The sequence below is a fragment of the Mytilus edulis genome, chromosome 9 (genome assembly GCF_963676685.1).
Source record: "Mytilus edulis chromosome 9, xbMytEdul2.2, whole genome shotgun sequence".
NCBI lineage: Eukaryota > Metazoa > Mollusca > Bivalvia > Mytilida > Mytilidae > Mytilus > Mytilus edulis.
Genome location: NC_092352.1, coordinates 15,530,968 through 15,548,553, shown reverse-complemented (window position 1 = coordinate 15,548,553; position 17,586 = coordinate 15,530,968). Strand labels below are relative to the sequence as shown.

At 31.8% G+C, this 17,586-nt stretch overlaps 3 protein-coding genes across 32 annotated transcripts in view; all 3 read left to right on the top strand.

Moving 5' to 3' along the window:
• Positions 1-14,749, top strand: part of LOC139487692 (transmembrane channel-like protein 7) — a 65,739-nt gene extending 50,990 nt beyond the window's left edge. For 6 of the 29 annotated variants that reach the window (XM_071272677.1, XM_071272678.1, XM_071272680.1 and 3 more), the window contains 5 exons: positions 5,443-5,598; positions 7,007-7,085; positions 7,569-7,694; positions 10,970-10,995; positions 12,314-14,749. In XM_071272677.1, the coding sequence (XP_071128778.1) occupies positions 5,443-5,598; positions 7,007-7,085; positions 7,569-7,694; positions 10,970-10,990 (382 nt within the window). In that variant the 3' untranslated portion in view covers positions 10,991-10,995; positions 12,314-14,749. Of the gene's footprint in view, positions 1-5,442; positions 5,599-7,006; positions 7,086-7,568; positions 7,695-8,507; positions 8,795-10,214; positions 10,239-10,969; positions 10,996-12,313 lie in introns of those variants that run through there. The other 23 variants (XM_071272667.1, XM_071272665.1, XM_071272670.1 and 20 more) reach the window with 8 other exon arrangements.
• LOC139487694 (uncharacterized) lies at positions 304-3,487 on the top strand. Of its 2 annotated transcripts, none has more exons than XM_071272681.1 (2): positions 304-1,670; positions 3,362-3,487. In XM_071272681.1, exon 1 carries the CDS (start codon positions 379-381, stop codon positions 1,654-1,656), a length of 1,278 nt encoding a protein of 425 aa, XP_071128782.1. In that variant the 5' UTR covers positions 304-378; the 3' UTR covers positions 1,657-1,670; positions 3,362-3,487. The 2 variants fall into 2 exon arrangements, with proteins under 2 accessions (XP_071128782.1, XP_071128783.1); XM_071272682.1 differs by having other exon boundaries at positions 3,365-3,484.
• Positions 14,750-15,319: 570 nt separating the features above from the next.
• On the top strand, positions 15,320-17,185 carry LOC139489839 (uncharacterized). The gene has a single exon (XM_071276685.1). It carries the CDS (start codon positions 15,320-15,322, stop codon positions 17,183-17,185), a length of 1,866 nt encoding a protein of 621 aa, XP_071132786.1.
• Positions 17,186-17,586: the final 401 nt, after the last annotated feature.

The window sequence follows — 17,586 nt, the reverse complement described above, 5'->3', positions numbered from 1 at the left end:
CCTCAATGGTTAAGTAGATGGTGTCTAGGCTAAAAAAAAAATACACGAAATACTGATACACAATATCGAGTTCATGCATTATAAAGGCAACATTTAACTACGTCATCCCGTTTCCGGGACCAGATGAGATGTTCGTGCGCATGTGTAGCTTCAGTTCGTAGCTTTATTTCATAGAAGGCAGACGTGGTCTGTAATTGTAGCTTCTATAATGAAATATTTTATCACAATAACTACGAGGTAGTTATTTTTTTGTTGTTTAATATGTAAATAAACTCGAGGGGTTTATTGTTTATATTAATTTTTTTTTATATTTTTCTCTGTTGTAAATTTACGATAAATAGACCGTTTTACGGCAGTTGATATTTTTTGGTGTAAACAATGGCGGATGCCATGCTCTCGAAAACTGATTCAAAATCCTTGAAGAAAGGTTCAAGTGCTTCAAATGAGGCAAAAGGTAAAAATCCTAAAAGAAAATCATCCGGTGATGATTCTCGTTCAAAGAATGACGATACAAATAGTTGTAGTAGTGGTGCAAAAATTGTCAGCTCCGGCGAGGCCGGAACTGTTGCTTCAAGACTTAAAGGTCTGAGTCAAAATACTGGCGAAGCTAGTAAAGAGCCCACTTTAGCTGAGGTTTTTTCAGTTCTGAAGAACATGCAACAGGAACAGAGTTCCCAAAAAACTGATTTTGTGTCTCTCAAGTCGATGGTCGACGAATTGTATTACGTTGAGCCTGAGGGTTACGATGAAAGCCAGGGTGCAGACCCTGAGGTTTATGATGAAAATAATAATGACAATAATGATCATGTTGGTGATACTGAGGTTGCAGAACCTCCAGCTAAAAAACAAAAAACTGTTGACAAAGAGGGTGACAATGTTTTTAAAGCTGCTGCTCAAGCTTATAGGTCAAAAGATAATGTTGATATAAGTGTAGATGACACTTTAGCTGACACGGTTAATGAATTTTTCCGTGAGGGAATATCTGATGAAAAATACAATGAACTGATGAAATCAGTAGCTAGACCAGAGAATTGTGTTTCTCTTACAAGGACTAGAGTAAATCAGCTCATTTGGGATTTACTCTCTCCTCAAACTAGATCTTTTGATTCGGTCATACAACAACATCAAGAGACTGTTGTTAAAGCATCATGTAACATTACAAAATTATTAAATATGTTGTGCAAACTAAAATCTGAATTGGGTGACGACTGTCAACAAGAAATGCAGTCTTGCATAGATTTGGGGATTGATTCCATAGCTTTACTGTCACAATATAACAAGATGACTAATATAAAAAGAAAGGAATATCAAAGATTTGATTTAAGTCCTGAATATCATCATTTAAGTTCACCCTCAATTCCTTTCACTGACATGCTTTATGGTGACAATGTCCATCAAAAGTCGAAAGAAATTCAAGACATGAACAGACTTGGTCGAAATTTAAATAATAATAATAATGCAAGAGGTAGAGGAAATGGTTTTTCTCGAGGAGGTAGTTTTGGTAGAGGACGAGGTTTTGGTAGAGGCCGTGCAGGGTCTCGTCGTGGTGGATACAGAGGTGGTCGAGGCCGTGGTTACGGCGGTAGAGGCCAGTATTCAAATGATCAAGGTGGTTCAAAAAACTTGAGAGGTGTTCCAAGTTTCCTGAGGAAGTAAATTATGCTAAACAGGTAAGTTTAGCGGGTGTCTCTGATATTAAACCTTTTACAGCAGGTAGATTGAAAAATTATGTTGAAAACTGGCAAAAAATTACTTCTGATAAATTTATTTTGGATACAGTTGAACACTGTCACCTTGAATTTATTGATAATTCAATACCCACTCAAAGTCTCACACCATATCAAAGAATTTTTGATAAAGGCCAGGAAAAGATTATAAATGACGAAATAGAAAATTTGAAAAAATTAGGTGTAATAGTGGAAGTTAAATTTGATACAGATCAATATATATCTCCAATTTTTACAGTTCCAAAGAAAAATACAAATGAGCATAGAGTGATTCTTAATTTAAAAGAATTGAATAAATTTATTATTCCCCATCATTTCAAGATGGACACTTTTGAAATGGCTTTAAAATTGGTGAAACCAAATTGTTTTTTCAGTTCAATTGATTTGCGTCATGCATATTATTCTGTTCCTATAGCAGAGGAACATCAGAAACTATTACGTTTTATATGGAAAAACACTATTTTTCAATATACCTGTTTACCAAATGGTTTGCTATCAGCACCTAGAATCTTTACAAAGTTAATGAAGCCTGTTTTTGCAACTTTACCGCAATTTGGTTATATGAATGTAGCTTATATTGATGACTCTCTTTTGCTTGGAGATACTGAAGATGAGTGCATAGAAAATGTACAAAATACTAATGATTTAATGGAGTGGCTTGGTTTTATAATTCATGAAAGAAAATCTGTGTTCAAGCCTGCTAAACAAATTGTCTTTTTAGGCAATATTATTGATTCTGTATCTATGACAGTTGTGTTGCCAAAAGAAAAAGTAGAAAAAATTGTATTAGAATGTCAGAATCTGATCAAGAAAAACGTAGCTAGTATACGGTTAGTTGCCCATGTTATAGGCTTGCTAATATCCACTCTTTCAGCTGTGGATTTTGGTCATTTATATTACAGAAATTTAGAAATTGAAAAGATTCAGGCTTTAAAATTTTCATTTGGGAATTTTGATCAAAATATGACTATAACATTTGCCATGAAAGCAGATTTAAAATGGTGGGTTGAAAACTTACATTGTCAGAAAAGAGTCATTAATAGGAAAAATCCAGATTTTTCTATGACAACTGACGCCTCATTAAAAGGCTGGGGTGCTTTATTTAAAGACCAAAAAATTCAAGGAAGATGGAATGATGTTGAGCAAACTTATCACATAAATGTTCTGGAATTGTTAGCCATTTCTTATACTCTGAAGGCTTTTTGTAAAAATTATTCAGATATACATGTGAAGATTTTTTGTGACAATTCTAGTGCAATTGCTTATGTTAACAATATGGGTGGTATAAAATCCAAGCAAATGAATGAAATAACCAAACTTTTGTGGGTTTGGTGTATTGAAAGAAATATATGGATTTCAGTAGAACATATTCCTGGTAAATATAACGCTGCAGATGTTGAATCAAGAAAAATTGACGATCATTTAGAGTGGATGCTTGATAAGCAAGTTTTCCATAAATTAGTGGAGATTTGGGGTACTCCAGACCATGATTTATTTGCCTCTAGATTAAATTGTCAAGTTAAGAGTTTCTCGTCGTGGAAACCTGACCCTGAGGCAGTATTTGTAAATGCTTTTAGTATTTTATGGTCTGATGAGGTATTTTATTATCTTTTTCCCCCTTTTTCTCTAATTAGTAGATGTTTACAGAAAGTTCAGAAAGACAGTGCAGAGGTTCTGATGATTGTACCATTATGGCCGACTCAGGCATGGTATCCAGTTTTACTAGAAATGTTGATAGACTTTCCAAAAATGTTGCCTCGAAAGAAAAGACTTCTGTCCATTCCAGGAACGGAAAAGATTCATCCTCTTCACAATCAGTTAAAGTTTCTTGCTTGTCGGTTATCAGGAAAAATTTGGAAAACCAAGGCATTTCAGACAAGGCTTCCAAAATCATTTTGGCGTCTTGGCGAGACAGTACGAAAAAGCAATACTCAACTTATGTCAAGCAATGGTTCCGTTTCTGTAGTAAAAGGAAAATTGATCCACTTCAACCAGCTTTAAATGAAGTCTTAGATTTTTTAACAGTGCTTTTTGATAAAGGATTAAGTTATAGTACGATAAATTGTGCAAGATCTGCATTGTCAGCCTTAGGAATAATGTTTAATGGAGTGACAGTTGGCTCTAACGCTACAATCATCAGATTTTTTAAAAGGTGTTTATAATTTGCGACCTTCAGAACCTAGATATAGTGAAACTTGGGACGTATCTAAAGTTTTTAATTTTTTACGGAAGTTATCTCCCGTAAAGTATATTTCGTTGAAAGATTTAACATTGAAGTTAGTAATGTTAATTGTTTTATCCACGGCTTGTAGGACACAGTCGTTGTTTTTGCTATGTTTAGACAATTTAGTTAAAGGAAAGGATAGTTATACTTTGTTTTATTCAGGTTTATTAAAACAGAATAGACCTGGGTTTAATGTACATTTTGTTGAACTTTTTGCTTATCCTCCAGATAGGAGATTGTGTGTTTTTACTGTTTTAAAAGAATATTTGATGAGAACAGCTCAAGCTCGTGGTAATAGTCAGAAACTTTTTATAAGTTATGTGAAACCGTTTAAAGCCGTTTCAAGAGAAACAATTAGCAGGTGGATCAAAACTGTGATGTCTAAATCAGGAATTAATTTAAAATCTTATTCTTCGCATAGCGCTAGATCAGCAGTTGTTTCTAAGGCTTTCCATAATCTGATTCCTGTGGAATGTATTTTACGAAGAGCTGGTTGGACCAGTGAAAAGACTTTTGCTAAATTCTACAAGAAGCCGATCGAGTCAGATGAACAACGTTTTCAGAGAGCTGTTCTGAGTACATAGAACTTTATTTGTAAATGAACTTTGTATATAGGAGGGATATATTTGTTGTTTTTTTTTTTTTTGGAGGTTTTTAATATAACTTTTTGACTTATCTCAGGGCTTGTGCTCTTTGAAGTCTCATCTGGTCCCGGAAACGGGATGACGTAGTTAAATTCCAAAACTAAACGAGACTTACCTTGGTAAAAGTTGAAGTTCAGTTGGAATTTAACGTAGTCATCTTTAGTTGTAGGGATCAGATGCCCTCCCGATATCCCTCCCTCTTTTTTGTGATGTTGTACTTAGTACTTTTGTATGCACAAACCCTTCGACTTTGAAGACTGAAGCTACACATGCGCACGAACATCTCATCTGATCCCTACAACTAAAGATGACTACGTTAAATTCCAACTGAACTTCAACTTTTACCAAGGTAAGTCTCGTTTAGTTTTGGAAGTATTATAAAGCTGATCGCAGTATATCATGCATTATTAAGGCAACAGTATTTATACAGCTGTTCGTAGTATATCATAAATGTTTATATTTAAACTTTAAAATTGATTTTGGATAAACGTTTAAGTAAGATATAAGTCGAATATGGGAATTTGAGTCATATCGGTGAACAGAAATTTGACAGCTTATGCTCATTTGAGAAGGGTAGCTAAGGTGGCTTAATAAAAGTAGACCAAACAGAAATAAAATTTCTTTATGTATGTCCCATGCTTCAACTGTATTCATGCATAACATAATGAAGTTATTTCAAAATGCTAATAAACCGAAGTTGTATGTATGGAGTCTTTTCTCCAATTTTCATTTTGGTCTGAAGAGGCGTAAGGCACTTTATTGCATTGAGTTTTAAAGACATTGATAAAGTTTTTGTTTTCATTGTTGGTCTTGTTGTTTACATTATTATAATTTTGATGAATTACAGGATCACACCATCAAAAGGATGTGGGCCTTTCAGAATCTACAGTGATATGAGTGTTTCTGTAGACACTACTATTAGTAACTTCCCAGATGGATTGAAGACTGCTATTGATATTCTTACTTCTACTTCAATGATCGTGTCCATATTGACAATCCTATGGTGAGTTCAACCAAAAAAAATATGTATCTCATTATCAATTGCGTGTAATTTACACTGATACTTAAAATTATCACTATAAATTATGTATCTCTAATAATATGACTGTTGGTATGTTAAGTCAATAATTATCCGTAGCTGATAATTTGCTGTAAACGTTTACTATTTAAATAATTGCCAATATTATTCATAGGAGAACAAAAATAGTTCACTTATAAGATTGCAAAATATAAATAATTAAAGGAAATCTAAAACAATAAGTTACTATTAATAATAGTTATAGAAATTTGTTCAATATTTTATAAGCCATACTATCTCCATTATGTAAATTTTCACTTTTATGACGCACAATCTATTTCAAGTGGGATATTGCTTTCATACTAATACACTATTTTTTGTTGAAGTTGTATAAATTTGCATCATGGAGTAGTAGAAATTGTAAAATATTTATCAAACAACATTATATATTTATATCATTGGATAATAATAAAATTGATACATATTTCTATCAATTATTTATTTTTTTATTCGAATAGATACAAATTTGCTATTTTGTGTCACATAAGTTTTTGCATGAGGTGCACACACGATGTCAAAATTGGGTCACTATCATGAATCTTGGGTAATTTCTTACAAATATGTTGTTTTCTTATACGTTTATACCGGTAATTTAGATATAGGAAGATGTGGTGTGAGTGCTTATGAGACAACTCTCCATCCAAATAACAATTTAAAAAAAGTTAAACCAATATAGGTCGATGTACGGCCTTCAACACACACAGAGCCTTGGCTCACACCGAATAACAAGCTATAAAGGGCCCCAAAATTATTGTATACAAATTGATAACATTTGACGGAATCAATTAATGCATCTTTCATAAACGATTGATATGTTTCTATTAAGACCCTATGGTTTCTTTGATATCGTTCACTCTTATCTTTTTAAATATCTATATCATATGCAATATTTCACATACAGCGTATTGTATTATACAATTCATTTTTTTTCTCAAACTTCGCAATCGTTAAATAGCTCATCGTGATGTTGATTCCTCACGTAAAGTATCGCATTTTGCACACACTATATTCTTCTTTGCATACAGAAAAAAGTCAATAAATTAAATTCAAATAAACTCAAATGGGTAAGATTAGTCAATTCCTAAAAATTTAAACATGTTCAATGTTACTGGATAGATACATTTTTGTTTACAAATTATATTTGAGTAACCCAATTTGAGTCATATTAGGATATCAAACCATATTCTCTATGATGATACATAATATGTTTTTACAGCTTTCAAATAGAGATAAATACCACTGATAAAAATCAGTGTCTCGAGAGTGTTATCGTCCGATCAAGCCACATTTTCTGTGAATATATATAATCTTGATGTTTTTTTTCTTCCTGCAGTTTGACGATATATTACCTATATGTGAGAGGTAAAGCCCATAATGAAAGAGCAGAAGTGATGAAAGAACAACTTGTAATGGCAAGTATCTTCCTATTTACTAAAATCGAACAGTAGATATCGATCAAATTTTCTAACTAGATAAGTATTGTTTTAATGGTCAAGTTGCAAATGACATTAAAAATAAACAAAAAAATCAAATTGCTTTTTTGTCTAGTGATTCAGACTTTTGACTATGTGTTCAATCAGGTACACCTTGCTTTTGAACTAAACAGACAGTCTATCACTGGCATTGTAATAATTTTTCTAACACTGCATTGACTTTATTCTAACAAACTTTCAAAGAAAATGAGCCTAATCTTTTCACAAGTCACTAAGTAATCAGTTTGAAGACATGATTTAAACTTAAATTGTATTATGAAAGGCGTTTCGAATATGTAGAGTAATACAACGGAATTATTGCTTTGGTATGAATTATTCTATCACTCTTCAATAAAGAAACATGCTGTGTGATTCATCTTTCTCCTTATTCTAATTAACAATCGTTTGTTTTACATGAAACAGGAAGGTAAAGATAAACAGTTTTTGCTTGCTAAAATGCATGATATAACTGGTGAACCAAAACAGAAACCAAAAAAACATCAGCCTCCACCTCCACCAACGGTTAATACAGTCAATGAAGCAGAAGATGTAAGTATTATGTAAATAAAGGCAACAGTAGTATACCGCTGTTCAAAAGTCATAAACTTCACTTTATGTCATTGTTTTCAGTTCTCAGTGACTTAAACTCTATTTAAATGAAATCAATAAACAAAAGTCATGTTCCCTTAAAATAGTAATTCAGGTCAGGGAAGCCAATAATGTGAACCAAACTTTCATATTGTTTATGTAATAATGTTAAATAACTGACTAACGGTTCTGGTTTCTGGTTGCTCGTTTCTTATCTAATGATCAAATTGAAAACAAAAAATAATGCTTCATTTCGCTTAATATCTATTGCTCTTAATACCAGCATGCATCTAACGTATGTGAACCAATTAAAGCATGATGCACAAATCGTCGATCTTCATTTTAAGAATAGTACTAGAACATAAATTTTCCTTCGATCTGCCTTTTACTGAACACTTCTAAGTGAACAATTAAAAGTCATAAGTCTAAGAGAAACAAACTTCACGATCATCTACAAAAGATAGCTTAAAATATTAAAGTCTTAATAACACGATCGGCACATAAAAATCCGTGGGTCTATTGTGAATGAAATGGCACAGCTTTTCTGGATCACAAAAGTGTCTAATTGCAAAAAAGTACGAATTAAGAACATCACTTTATATTGAGATATCATATATGTTCAATGGTAAGACATAAAAAAATATGTCCCGATGATTTATTTTTAACATTTAACATATATATCGTGTTTTATTAGACTTGCATGCACTGATATTGTTAATTCTTTAATATCCTAACCGACACTTTGACATAAACAAAATATCGAAATTTTATCAGATACATTCAAATAGTGTTGCCATGAAAGACGATGAAGAGCAAAATAAGAATACTCTTACACTTAATGACCTTTATCGCCATCATGTTAATTTGAACGATGAAAACGAGTGTGAACAAGTGGAAAATAATGCAAATCAACACATAAGTCCAAATAGATCTAGAAATGATCTCAGATCGGCCTCTAATGTGCACATTGGGGAACCAGTATCTAAGAGTGGAACATCTTCATCTGCTGAATCACAATTACCCAAATCAACAATCGATAACTTAGATTGGTAGTTAGAATGGTATGCAATCATGTTGTTGTCATGGTATTGTTTTTGTATTGCATGTTTCTCCAAGTTCTTTTGCATGTTGAATATAAGTGTATCAAGTGTTTTTATTGTTGTCGTCGATGTTGTGTAATATTAAAAAATTCTGCTTGAGATATGTTTTGGCTGTTGTGGTAAGGGTTTATTTTCAAATATAGCTAGCGCTTCATGGGTAATGATTTAGTTTTTAATTTCATTCAATTTTACTCTTAAAGTAATGCATTATATCAGTGATTTTGAAAACGGGAAATAAGATTTTTTGTATTTCTATGCTTTTGTTTGGCCAACACAAATTTATTTTGTGTTCCTGTTTCCTATTTGTAGTTTTTAGGTGTTGTTAATACTCTAGGAATCAAAGTAAAATGCGTAGTATAAAATTAGATCTCTTGATTTGCGTCAAAAATTTCAAGCAAACAGATCTGATTGGTCGAGGCCTTTCCAACGGATTTTTAAAGTTTGTTCTTTTGTTATCCAGGGAGAAGGTTTTTGGTCCTTTGCAAACATGTTTAACATATCGCTGCAGTTTGTATGTCAGGAAACAGAAACATCTGATTTGGCGGTTGTAGTTTGTATCTGTCTGTCATATTTTGTCGTTTATTGTTTCTAACAAAACACGGCTCCGGTTTCTCGCTTAAACGTTCTTCATTTTGTCATGTCTGGGCCTTTTTAACGCTTCCTTTGAGTTTGCATTTTTGACGTTGATAAAGACCGTTCCGTGAACTATAGCTGCTCACATCTACGTCAAGTGATATCTGCTGAATAGTTGTCAAAGTGACACATATTATTATTTTATAAAAAAAATACTTGTAGAGGTCATCTAACATGTGTGATCCATATGTCTAGATAGTTAAGAAAAGATTTTGAACGATACTGTCGTACAAATGTAGACCTGCCTTCAATACCAAAATTAACTCCAAACAAACGAAAGTGGCCAAAATTAATACATTGCTAAAGACAACTACTGAAGAGAGTCAGAAAAGAAAAGTAACATGTTACATAATATTGTTATTCACTTTTTTATTGAGCTCTCCCCTCCACATTTTTATCACGATCATTTAAATCAAGATATATCTACTATAAAACTTTAGACAACATACGTAACTCAGATTTTATACAAACAATAAGAACAAGAAAAAACGGTAGTTCCATTTAAAAAAAACTACTTGATATTATTTTTTGTAACACAACGTTTGTGATAAAAGAAAGAAAACTGAGAAAATATAATATGCAACAGAGAAAAACATAAAGTCTGTCTGTAAAAATTATTAATTTTCAGTTGTTTCAATACAGTACTCAGCTATAACTCAATTTGAATGTTAAACAGTACATTGTACACGTTATATTTTATTTTTTATTTTCCTATTGCTATTTTTACCTCACCCTTTCCCTTTTTTAGTATAATGAAGAATATTTAGCTAAGGTAGGGTAGCTCAAAACTTGACATAGTGATAACAACCCTGCACTTCACTCTATAACCTTGCATGTCCTTTTTTATATCATTAATACCAAAATGAATTATAAACTCGTACAAATGACGTCACAAGAGTCAAGTCTAATTCTATCAGTTAGAGCCATTATCATTTGTTGTCCCAGTGAAAGCTTTGAAGTCTTCTCAAAATCGAATATGCTAATTAGTCCCATATAGCATTCTTATTCACAAATCTGTCCTATGATTTTTCTTTGGTGTCATATTTCGTCTTTTGAACTATTGCTGAAAATCCTTTCAATTTTAGAAAAGTGTTAAAGCTTCGACCTACTATTCCAATGTCCCTGTAAAATATAACATTTTACAGACTTTTTCAAACTACATATGCAAAGGAGTAACGTTTGCAAGTTTATACATGAAAAAACAAAAACTATGCAACCAGAGAAATTCAATTTTATTTTGGTCACATAAAACCATAAATCTTTCTGTTATGTTTCTGAAATCTTAAAGGAAACTTTAATATTATCCATTCATGTATGATTCAATGATATTCATACATAGCAGAGAGGTTAAGAGAAAAGTATAAAATGAAAAAAATACATATTGTGTCATTATTCATATGCTACGTAAGCGACTCTTTCTGGTATATATATACCAATTTATCTAAACGTAACTGACTTCATTACTATAAATAGACTAGTCTTGACTTTATATTATATTGGTAGGTTGAAACGCTTTGGAGTTGATTGAGGTTTGTTTAACGCTTTTTTGTGTTGTGCATTGTTTAAAAATGTACGGCTTTGCTTTCTTGTTCTGTAAATGTTACCTAAATATTAAGTCACACACATGGCATGGTTGTCACTCTATAGACTTTTCTTATTTTCACTTGGATCACAGTAAATTAGCATCTTGATAAGACATAATAAGAAATAATTACTAATATTTTGCACATGTGGTAACACATTAATATTTGACATTAAAGTTCATGAATAAATTCATTAATTGAGATTTGTTTAAATTCATTTTATATTTACTTTTACGATTATTTCAACAAGAATGTTAACGATGAACTCACTTGCAGATATTTTTACGGTTATACTGCACGGACATTTCGTCCACGAGGGTATCACCAGCCAAGTAGTCAGCACTTTGGTGATCTTTGGTGTTGACATGAATATCAATTATATGGTCATTTTTATAAATTTCCTGTTCACAAAAGTATGAATTTTTCGGAAAACTAAGGATTTTCTTATCCCAGGCATAGATATGGTGGCCGGTTACAAAGATTACCATAGCCTCAATGCTTTTCAATTTTGTACTTGTTTGGCTTTTTAACTATTTTGATATGAGCGTCACTGATGGAACTTATGTAGACGAAACGCGCGGCTGGCGTATTAAATTATAAGCCTGGTTCCTTTGATAACTATTATACATTAATTGTCTTCCTTTTACACTATTTAAAAAACAATTACGCATCTGCCTTTGTTTTTACACATTTACTTTTATGAGTGGCTAGAGTTATCTATACACCACCCAAAGATATTTTTAGAATAGAATTATATTATTTTTTTAGATAGATATCTATTAAATGTGTATCTAAGGCAAGTGTTTGGCTATACCTAAATATATATATAGCAATAGATCCTTGCTATTTAAAAAAAAATCATTCTATATTATAAAAATGGTTATGTTTTGCTTTTTAGTTTTATAATTGATTAATTATTTTTTGCTATTTCGTTTAATTCATATTCGAACTGTAATTATTTCTATGATTTATATTAAATATTTTTCAGGATAACTTTTATATTTATGTATGTCTTATTCAAACAGCATTGACAACTTATTAACAGATGTTTTGGGCGACCTTGTAATCAGTTATAATTTATGGTTAAAACTCTGAATGCGTTGTTCAAACCGTAACCAGAGGAAATTATTAGTGATCCTTCGGAGATTGATACAAGCTTTTAATATAACTTGTTTTATTTATTGATTTATTTTTCAAAAAAACAACTGAATTTGATTTTCAATTTAATGATTATATTGTTATATAATGTTATTTTCTTTTTCAGACAAAACATTTTATACAGGATGATGTACCCCCTCCGCCAGCATATGAAGAAAAAATTACTGAAGAGAAACAACCAACTCCTCCACCTCCTGAGGTAGAGGATGATTGGGATGAGGCCCCTATTATATTAGCAGTCACCTCACCCCAAACACAATCAACGCCTAATCGTCCTAAATCTTCGTCTCCAGAACATTTTGAACTGCAGAAAAGAAAATCTAAAAAATCAAAGGTTACTCCTAGAGTTGAAAAGAATGAACAACCTACAAATATGCCTTTTGACTTTTAATAATTGACTTTTGACAATGAAAAGCATGTCTGTGATACATTTATTTTGATGACCCGTCCTGATGTGTATATAAAGATATTTTATATATTTCCGTCCTCATTTCTCTGTATGTGCATTTTATAAAACAGATTTATGAAAGACATGTGATGTTCTTCAATTGTTAAATGATTTTTATTGAATATTCTGTAAATGTGATTTTTACTGCAGTCTATTGCAATTATGCCCCCCCCCTACGATAGTAGAGGTGCATTATGTTTTCTGGTCTGTGCGTCCTTCCGTCTGTCCCGCTTCAAGTTCAAGTTTTTGGTTTTTGGTTTAAAGCCAAATTAGACTTTTGACCCCAATTTCACGGTCCACTGAACATAGAAAATGAAAGTGCACGTATCAGGTTAAAGTTTTTGGTCAAGGTAGTTTTTGATGAAGTTGAAGTCAAATCAACTTGAAATTTAGTACACATGTTCCCTATGGTATGATCTTTCTAATTTTAATGCCAAATTAGATTTTTTACCCAATTTCACAGTCTATTGAACATGGAAAATGGTAGTCTTTTGGAAGCGAGTGGGGCTTCCGTGTACTTTGGACACATTCTTGTTTATTCTTGATTTATGTTTTTTTTTATGATTCCTCATTCTTTTTTTTTCATCAGTTCTCTTAATTCATACATCAAGTAATATGAAAGCGTTGTTGACATGATATATTCCTTTTTAGCATTAGCAAAATCTAATATTGATATTTTTCATTTAATATTACAATCCTACAAGTTCTGTGGATAGTATTTTAGTGCTTTGGATCAGCTACCACGAGGCATTCTTTTAAAAATTCAGTTTTCAAGTCAATAAGATAAACCAAAACGAAGGCTAGTTATTCAAGATTTTTTTATATATATCCCAATCCCAGTTATCTTATAATAGATTCGGCCCTTTTGAACATACCATGTCGTCTATAACATTCATTTGATGAAATTATCCTTTTTTTCAGTACGTGAACGAGGCAAACCTTGTTATTTCCTTTCGATTTATCTATTTGATTAAACTACTAAGTGTTTTAAACTTAGTTTTGTAAGTTTGGAGAATAATTCTCCTCCAATATAAAAACTATTTGTCACTTTTTATCATGTTTATGGTGTTCACAGTGGATGTTTTTTTTTCACTGGATCAGCATTAAACATTTATTAAGATCATCATATTTATTCTTTTACATAATGATAGTAATGTCCAAGAAAATAGTAGAGCTTTATATTTCTATATTTCTCAACAGAGTCTATACGGCAGCATGTCTGATGGTATCATTTTAAATAAGATCATTAAACATCACTTTAGAAAAGACAATCGTTGTGAAAAAAAAAATCATCTTTTTTAGGACTCGTATAAATTTAACTGATTGCAGTTTCAGTAAGTTAAAACAAGGGACTGTGAAATGAAGTAAATTAAGAGTAAGCTTACATCATGTTATGTTAATTTTAGTTTATGATCTAAATGCATAAAATATGATTTTGAAATTAGATATATGCATATGTATTTCAAAAGTTAATGATTTTTTGTGCAATTCGTGTCTTTAAATTACTTCAAAACATTTTTGTAATTATATGAAACTTTACATTTCTAGGTTATCATGACATCGGTTTAATTTCGTTCATCGACAAGAGAATTTCTTACTACTTCACTCGCAATATTTTTATAAGAATGTTATAACTTTTGAATTTTATATATTATGTGGGTATACAAATGTCTTGAGACACAGGTGAAGGTGTATTGTTATCATTATAAGATAACATTCAAATCAGAACAGAAAATCTAGTAACACATAATGCTTACGAATGCTGGTTAATAATCAATGAAATCTACTCAATTTTAGCAAGATGAGATGTTAACTGATTTACATGATTTGTCTTTGTCATAAATGACATTGCTTAAAAGAAATATTTAAAAGTAGAACGGTGTTAGATTTTCTGTTTTGACTCTCTCTTTTTCTCTTTATACTGCTGATTCTTTTCTTGAGTGTGTTGTAGTATGACACTTAGTATCTTCACAGAGTAATAATTAATGAGCTGGTCTCATGAGATGCAAATATTTATATATTTTATGGTCATATATGACATTACTTTTGGTTACAATCTTAATATTGTTGACAATAAATTTATCTGTTCATTTAGATGTTGTTGTCTTTTCTGAAACGAATGTTTCAATAAAGTACCCTTTGTCGTCGTAGACAAGCATAATAGGATATCAAAATTAAAGTATATGCACCATATCATGACTCATTTTCGTTAAACATTATAATCAATTACAATAACGGTACCATTTTTTCTGCACCAGATGCGCATTTTGACAATACAAAAGGTATCGAAAACAGAAAAGCAATACAGTAGCAACAAGTCACATCAATACCATTTTAAGAAAACATACACAACTTAAAAGTAATCCTTTCATATAAACTGCTTTGAAAATAAAAAAAATGATTAAGTGTATATCATGCCTGTATGAAATGAGTTTTGATTAGGGTTAGTGATACATAATTACATGTAAATTTTGACGCATCCAATGTTTTTTTTCATTAATGGTTCTCAAAACTCATTCTCAGGTCGAACATTATTAACTGTAAACATAAAAAATCATACATTCTGCCGCATATTTGCGCCTGTCTCAAGTCAGGAGTCTCTGGCCTTTATTAGTCTTGTAAGATTTTTAATTTAAGTTTCTTGTATATAATTTGGAGTTTAGTATGACGTCCATTATCACTGAACTAGTATATATATATAGAATTAAAGTTGAAGAACAACTCAATGATTCGACATTTTACTCAGAAATTCCTGATAATATAGATCATCTAGTCAAGAGAAGAATGAATACCGTACTGAACAAATACACAACGGCCACTACGGAAAAAGAGTATGATTACTTGAAAAATTTCGAAAGGAAAACGAGTAACTTTTATGGCCTTCCAAAAATCCATAAATCAAAGGAGATCCAATCGGCTATTAATTCTCAACAAAACGAATACATAAAAGTGCAAAAACCGACGGATCTTAAACTTAGACCCATCATTGCAGGTCCAGCAAGTCCCACTCACAGACTAAGCAACTTTTTAGACATAATTTTGAAACCATTATGTAAATATGTACCGAGCTATATAAGAGACGATATAGATTTTCTCTCACACCTGCCAAAAATAGCACCGGTTCACGCTCGTTTAGTAAGCTTCGATGTCACAAGCCTATATACGAACATTCCACACGATTTAGGAATAGAGGCAATACAATATTGGGTTGCAAAACATCGAGATGCAATACCAAATCGATTCACTGTTGACTTTATACTCGATTCTACTAAACTAATTCTTGAAAACAATTCTTTCTATTTCAATGGCAAGAACTATTTGCAACATCGGGGGACAGCAATGGGAACAAAATTTGCACCAACCTATGCAACATTAGTCATGGGCTTCCTTGAACAAAGATTGTATCAAGAAGTTGAAAATAATTTTGGAGTTGAATTTGCAAGAGAATTCGAATTATCATGGAAAAGATACCTTGATGATTGCTTCATTATCTGGAACAAATCCGACGAAGAACTCCAACTATTTTCGGACATACTAAATAACCTTCATACCTCCATAAAATTTACGAAGGATGAAAATTTTAACCAATTACCGTTTCTAGACATTCTTGTTATTAAAGATGGCACTGAAATTAAAACCGATATTTTTTACAAAGGTACTGATACTCATCAGTATTTAGATTTTAATTCGTGCCACCCTTCTCATACCAAAAGGAATATCCCCTATTGTTTAGCAAGAAAAATATGTACAGTAGTCGAGGATGAACATTTGAGAGAAGACCGTCTAGAAGAACTACAATCATTTTTGATCAAGCAAAACTATCCAGAGACTTTAATAGAAAGGGGAATTAAAATGGCAAACCAGATCCCAACCAACCAACTACGCTCCACCTGCGAGGAGCAGAGTAATAACAACGATAAAATACCGTTCGTTATTACACATAATCCCCGGAACTTTAAAATTATTCCCGTTGCAAAGGCACATTTACCTATTCTTGATCAGGATGAAAAGATGCGCCGTTTAATTAATACAGAAACACTTCTACAAAGTAAACGGCAACCACAAAACCTTAAACGACTATTGACCCGAGCACGATTCGACCAACAAAGAACATTCAGTGTGTCAAAATGTCGAGATAGTCGTTGTGGAGCATGTCCGTATATCCATGTCGGCAAGGGAATGGACATACCTAATGGTCTATCACTTTTTACCAACGAAGACATTACCTGTAAATCCGAGAACTTAATTTATTGCATTAAATGTAATGGTTGCCAGGAAATTTATATCGGCCAAACAGGGAACAGTGTAACAGAAAGAGTGCGCATTCATAGACAACATATAAGGCAGCCACAATACAGAAAAATCCCCCTAAGCAAACATTTAGACGAATGTGGAGGGGGATTTTTTAAAATATTCCCATTTTATAAAATGAATATGGGTTGTGACATTACACGAGAAGTAAAGGAAAAACATTTTATTTCAAAATTTAAATCACGATTGAATGCAAACTATGCATTTTCTATTGTGTAATAATGACGCTCCATACTTCTATATATAGACTAAGTGTAATACGATTTATCTCCCTTTATATACTCAACGACAACTATGACGTTACATACCTACCGTTACATAGTTACGTTAATCATGTATAGTTTCACCTGAAGATTGTTATTTAAACATGAAAGTACTAGTGAATTAAAACTATTCATACCGGAAATGTTGGATTTTTTAGTAATCTATATATATATATATATATATATATATATATATATATATATATATATATAAATTGTTGAGTTAGATTACTGACAAATGAAAAAATACATTGTGTATAAAAATAATAATATAACATCTACACACGCTTAAAAAACACGTGTCTCATGTCTATCTCTAGATTAGCCTTCCGTGACAAGGTAACACTACGACTATTG